This window comes from Ammospiza nelsoni, chromosome 1, assembly GCF_027579445.1.
Source record: "Ammospiza nelsoni isolate bAmmNel1 chromosome 1, bAmmNel1.pri, whole genome shotgun sequence".
In the NCBI taxonomy this organism is placed as follows: Eukaryota; Metazoa; Chordata; class Aves; order Passeriformes; family Passerellidae; genus Ammospiza; species Ammospiza nelsoni.
In genome coordinates, this window is record NC_080633.1 from 34,457,037 (window position 1) to 34,463,036 (window position 6,000).

The 6,000-nt window shown below is 53.1% G+C and overlaps 1 protein-coding gene across 1 annotated transcript; it reads right to left on the minus strand.

The window, feature by feature from the left end:
• Positions 1–2,788: 2,788 nt before the first annotated feature.
• HOXA13 (homeobox A13) lies at positions 2,789–4,300 on the minus strand. The gene is made up of 2 exons (XM_059486150.1): positions 3,628–4,300; positions 2,789–3,033 (listed from the first exon to the last, which is right to left on the minus strand). The coding sequence occupies exons 1-2, from the start codon at positions 4,298–4,300 to the stop codon at positions 2,789–2,791; spliced, it is 918 nt and encodes a 305-aa protein (XP_059342133.1).
• Between the last annotated feature and the right edge of the window lie 1,700 nt (positions 4,301–6,000).

Below are 6,000 nucleotides of genomic sequence, written 5' to 3' on the forward strand. Positions count from 1 at the left end.
GGGCAGCCCAGGGCCCTGCCCGCCATGGATGGATGTGGCTGTGCCCGTGGGTCTCTGCTCATGGTCCCTCGCACGGTGTCGCGGGCCACTGGAAGGCCGGGTGCTTGTCACAGGGGGCCGACACCCTGTCACCCCAAAGCACAACCGAACTGCATGCTCTGGGAACCGCCTGCCAATAATGTGACACTCCTAGGCTATTTTCGCAGCAGGATGGGATTTCTCGCTCAGAAATTCCCTGACTGGCCTCAGAAGGGATGCATCCAAAATTCCCACGCTCCGCGGCCGCGGGTTTCCCGCGGCCTGAGAAACCACAGGGCTTCGCAGCCCGAGAAACCACAGCGGTTCACAGCCCCTGCGCGGCCGCACACGGCGGGAAGGCTAAAATCCCGAGTGTAGGGCAAAGCCCCCGACACGAAAGCCTCCTGGAAAATAAATCCCGCTCCTGCAGGTAGTTTTCATGTCAGTTATCGCACGAATGCCTTACAGTCAGATCTGAGGGACGGAAATCGCTCTGCGCTGATCCCTGCAGAGGTGGGTCCTTTTGAATTTCAGAAATGTAAGGCTAGAAGCACACAGCGAGCGCGGTATATGATACCCTCTAAATGTACCGTAAAGGTTCCCCGATAGCTCTAATTAGAGCTACAGACCACCGCAGGAGACAGGCGGCTGAGGCGAACTTTGTGCCCGACCAGCTCGCCCTCCACTCACGATCCCGGCCTGCTTGCGGCTCCTCGCACGGCACAGGCATCCCTCGGCCGGGCACCGGCTGGGCGCCGCGTCAGCCCGGCTCAGCCCTGCCACCGCCAGAGACAGAGGGAGCACAGAGGGAGCACAGCCTGCTCCGCGCCCTGCCCGGCCCTTCCAGAGGCATTTTACACGGGCGTTTTCCCGGCGCTCCGGGCGCGGGATGCTGCGCGGGCGCGGGATGCTGCGGGCGCCGCCCCGCGCTGGCCACGAGGTGGCGCTGTCGGCCCGCGGATGCCGCCGGCGCCGGGAGCTGTCAAAAGTCAAGGTCACAAATCGGCTTTTTCCCCCTCAAGGTCAAGGTTCCGGGCCTTCCCCGTCCTGTCATCGCCACGCAGCCCCCCACCGCCCCGCGGAGGCATCGGCAGGCCGGGCAGCGCGCCCCCATCCCCGGGGTCGGCCGCCGGCCTCCATTTCCCGGCGAGGGCCGCAGCGCTGCGCTCGTATCATCCTGGTCTTCCGCCCCCCGTCCCCCAGCGCGGCTGCAAAACCACTGTGTAACATTACCGAAACATTTATAGTTTAGGAACGCTGGTTATCAGGCGTGCCTGCCCGCAGACAAACACCGCCAAGAAAAATAAAACAAAATCCACCATCTACACACAAGATACATACTGAAAGACAACGGTATTACAATTATAAGACAGATACGTTATAATTTTTTCCATTAAGTGTGCGTAGGAATGGAAAAAAATAAAGAGTTTTCCTTTCAGGTTTTATTACAGTGACTATTTTATTAACAGTATTAATACTATTATACTTCTACACGTCATGGGTTTTCATTTTTTTCAGTAGAAATATATAAAAAAAAGGGTGCATAAGTACATTTTCACAGTGCGCTGATTTTTTTTTATTTACAAGATAGCTTCTTATAGTGAATAAAAACAAAATAATGTGCTGGTTGAAATAACTGATTGGATTAAAAGGTGCTGTAAAAAGAATCCCTAAACATTCTAATGCGGCCTCATAACAGACAATAAACAAGGAGAAACGACTAATTACTTATAGATCAAATATCGATTACATAAATCAAAATATTTCTGGGAAAAAAAATGTATTTCAGTTCAAAGTTCTTGTTATTTCAGTTCACAGTTCAAAGTATTTTTTCCCAGGCCATTTTTTTTCCTACTGTAAAGAAATGCCGATATTCAAATATTTTAAAATTTCGGGGACTTAGAATATTAATTATTGAAGATTATTTCAGGTTTAAAATAGGCAGAGTCCTTTAAAATGTATCTATTGTATGGTCTGCAGGAGAAAAAGAAAAATTAAAACCCCCAAACAGACAAAAAACCCCCAGTTTAGATGACAAGAATTCATTTGTGGAAAACAAAAAATAAAACCAAAAGACATCTCCAAGCAAATATTTTCCTTTCTATCCTCGCTAATTTGCGATGTTTAGATTTACTATCAAGACAGATCCTCCACAGAACTTCCTTCATTACTGATGTCTCTGAAATCCTTATTCAGTACCTTCGAGGTTTATTATTACTTTTTGACAATAAATGCATTGCTTAAAAACATACAGTAATTGTAATTGTTTCACTATGGTTTACCTGAGCAGTCATTCAACATACAGTTTGGATTGCAATGGAAGAAAACCAGATCATGTGTCCACATCGACCTCCTCACGTTAACCAGCTCTCGCATCGTGGCCACGAAGGGTCTTCATTCAAATAGCAGGGTCCTAGAAGTATTTACAAGTTTCTCAGAAAATCGTGTCTAATTGAAAGCGTATCTCTCGGAGCTGGCCTTGTGGGATGTACAGTCTGTCAGTGATACTGGCTGGCTGTTTGGGATTTCAGGAGAACTGTCAGTTTTCACAATTTTGCTACAGCAATATTAAAAAAAAAAAAAAAAAAGAATAAGAAGAAAGAAAGGCTATAATTCCAAAGATACAGATCTCTTGCTCTGAAAGAAGAGGTTCATTGTCTTTTCTCTTTTTAATTATTATTAATAATTACTTTAATCTGAACACACACACACAAAAAAAAAAAAAAAAGTTCTGAAACTCTTGAATTGCTGCTTCTCCATTTTTAATCCATTAACTGGTAGTCTTCAATTTGTTGATCACTTTTTTCTCTTTGACCCTTCTGTTTTGGAACCAGATTGTGACCTGTCTCTCTGATAGATTTGTAGTCGCCGATATCCTCCTCCTCTTGTCTTTGGTTATGAATTTATTTGTAGCATATTCCCTTTCGAGTTCTTTTAACTGGACCTTTGTGTAAGGCACTCGTTTCTTTCTTCCACGTCTGTACGAGTTCGCATCCGAGGGATGAGAAACGACGTCTGGAACAGAAAAAGCGTGCAGGGAAGCGTTAGAAAATCGCTCGAACGGGTTAGGACATCTTCAAGAGGTACAAGAACTAGGGTTAGAGCACACTCCTCCGCCTGCCCCGCTCCGATTTAGCTACCAAAGCCCGGCTCAGCACTGGGGACTGCTCTCTCCTGGCCGCCGCAGGCAGCTTTTAGGCAGGCAAAGGCTCATTTCTGTCAGACAGACAAATAATAACAAACCCCATGCAGCTCGGTCAGGGACTCTGGAAAGGATCGAGAGGGGCTACAGAGATTTACAGAGCTCGCGTACTTCGTGGTCTATGGAAAATAATAGCGCAGACCTTCCCGCGGCCCTTTTCAGCTGTTTCCTCTCCCGGGGCCGGCCAGGCGAGGCGGGATGTGCCGTGCGCCGGCGGGGGGCAGGGGGCGGCACCGGTGCCGTTCCAGCCGCGCTAGGGCATGTGCGGGCCGGGGCGGGATGGGACCGGGGACGGCGAAGGGTCGGCCCGGGGCGGGTTATCGCGGAACCCGCCGGCGGGACACCCGGGAGAGGCGAGCGGAGCAGGATGAAAAGAAGAGACAGGGGGAGCCATGCAGGTGTATTACCCGGGAGAGTGGATTTCCAGAGGTGAGGCGGCTGGCTCTGCTCCTTGGGGCAGTACACTTGCCCGTTCCACCCGTTCGTGATGGCCCAAGGCTGGTAGCTGTCCATGGGGAGAAGGGGGTCGTGGCGCGGCTCGCCGGGGCCGCCGATGGCGGGCACCACGGGCATATCCAGATAGCCGGGCACCGGCTGGTAGGGCCCGGCGGCGTAGCCCTGGTAGAAGGCGAACTCCTTGGCCCGCGACGTGAACTCCTCGCCGGAGACCGAGGTGTCCATGTACTTGTCGGCGAAGCTGGAGGCGGGCTGGGCGCAGGACTTGATGGCGTTGTGGTGGGTCATGCGACAGGGGTAGTAGCCGCTGCCGAAGTAGCCGTAGGGCAGCGCGGCGCCGGAGGAGCTCTGCACGGCGGCGGAGCAGGGGCTGCACTGCTTGACAGCGGGCTCGGCCATGCCGGCGGCGGGGGCCTCGCTGGAGGTGTAGGCGGCGGCGCTGGGGGCGGCCAGGGGCGCGGGGTGAGCCATCAGGTTGCGGCAGGGGTTGGCCGCCGCCGCCGCCGCGAAGTTGCTGCCGGCGTGAAACCCGTCCATGTTCTTATTGATCTCATCCAGGCTGTTGTCGTAGAGGAACATGACGGGCTCGATCCAGCGGGGGTGGAGGAGCACGGAGGCTGTCATAGCCCGCTCCGCATTGAGACTAGTGGCTCTTTTTTAAAAGCCCCAAAGACTGAAAAAAGAGATACTCAATCTCCGGGACTTGACCAGGGCTGACGCGCCAGCGTCGCGCCAGGCCGGCCCTCATTGGTCCGCCCGCCCCCACGTGATATGCAAAGCAGCTGATAAACATCTGAGGGAATAAAGTGGAGATAATTAAATAACGCAATCAGCGCGGGGCTGGGTCCCGGCCCGGGGCGCGGGCACGGGTGCGGGCGCGGTCCCGCCTCCGCGCGGGACGAGGGCGCCGCGGGGGGGGGGCCCGTCCCTTCTCCTTCCCTCCCTCCCTCCCTCCCTTCCTCCCTCCGGCCCTCCCTCGCCACCGAGGCGTGAACTCCTTGGCCCCGTTGTTGCCGCGGCGCACCCCCCGAGGTGCGGGGCTCCCCTTGGCACCCCGCCTGGTTTCTCCTTGCGCCGCTTTCCTCCGGCCCTCCCCGCCCCGAGCGCCGCGGAAAGCCCGGAGGCCTCCCCTCGTCTCGGGGGGAAGATGAGCCGCACCCCTTCTACCCCTTCCTCCGCCGGCCCGAGCCGCCGCCTCTCCCCGGGGAGCGCTGGCGGGGCCCCGTCTGGGTGACGCGGAGAGCCCACCGCAAGCCGAGGGAGGAGAATCGTTCCTCCGCGCAACGCTGGGACACATAAGGCTGTCGAAACGGAGCCTCCCGGGGTCTTTTCTGGGTGTTTTCCTCCTTCCTTCCCGCCCGTCGAAAGCCCAAGACCCATCTCGCTCCTCTCGCCACAAAGTCTCAGAAGTGAGATAAGAGGAACTGACCGGGAAATCCCCATTTTATTTATTATTATCTTTTAGGAAGGTCTTGGGAAGCGGGAGAGTTAACTGGATATTCATCGTGATACAGCTGTATTATTTGTTGCCGTAATAATAAAACCCTGGGCCTACGATTCGACTTGAATCTTTTTCGGCTGTAAAATATCACGTCGGCTTGCATGGTGTGTGCACAGACTCACGGCGCTTTTTGCGTGTATGTGTGTGCTGGGAAAACAAAATGGATTATCGGCTGAAAACTAGGTTTTTTTTTTTTTTGAAGGCCGTACCGCTTTGCAAGTGAATGCTAGAAAAAAAAAACCCCAACAATTCCGTCCTCTTTTCGGGATGAATTTTCCATAGGGTGAAATAATTTCAATTTTTAACATCCTCCCACCTCCCATCCGCGCGGATGCTGTTCTCCCCCAAGCTTTTCGCCCACAGCCTTGAACCCAGAACCCTCCATCACTGAGCTATCAATAAACTTGACCTGAAGCAGCGTTCGTCTCATCGTTAACAGCTCTCAGCCCTCACGCGTGTGCACAAAACAGCCACAAATACTCCCATCCTGAAAACTAATTTTTTCCCCCAATTGCGTGTTGCTTTGTTTTGAGTCTGACAGCTCGGCGTATTTATTATCCTATTGTGCTTTCCATTGACGTTGTAGCATTGTTTTGCCCTCATGGCTACAAGCGCAGAGCAATCCCGGGACGTACATTGTTACCGAGCAGGCTTTTCCTTGCCTAGCGCAGAGCTGCCAGCCATGAGGAATAGCTCTTTGGCGCCCAAGGATATTTTTTCAAGGTGCTTTTTCCGTGGCCTGAGTTGGGATACCTGAAGTCTCTGTCATCCCCCTACTAATTTGGCAGCATTTAGCCGCTTTTTTCCTTCATTGTAGCCAGTA

Bases quoted from the DNA above. Each gene is read 5' to 3' on its own strand.
- HOXA13 (XM_059486150.1), bottom strand. From the start codon at position 4,300: ATGACAGCCTCCGTGCTCCTCCACCCCCGCTGGATCGAGCCCGTCATG. The intron at 3,034-3,627 runs GTAATACACCTG...TTTCTGTTCCAG, and splicing joins CTGGAAATCCACTCTCCCGG to ACGTCGTTTCTCATCCCTCG.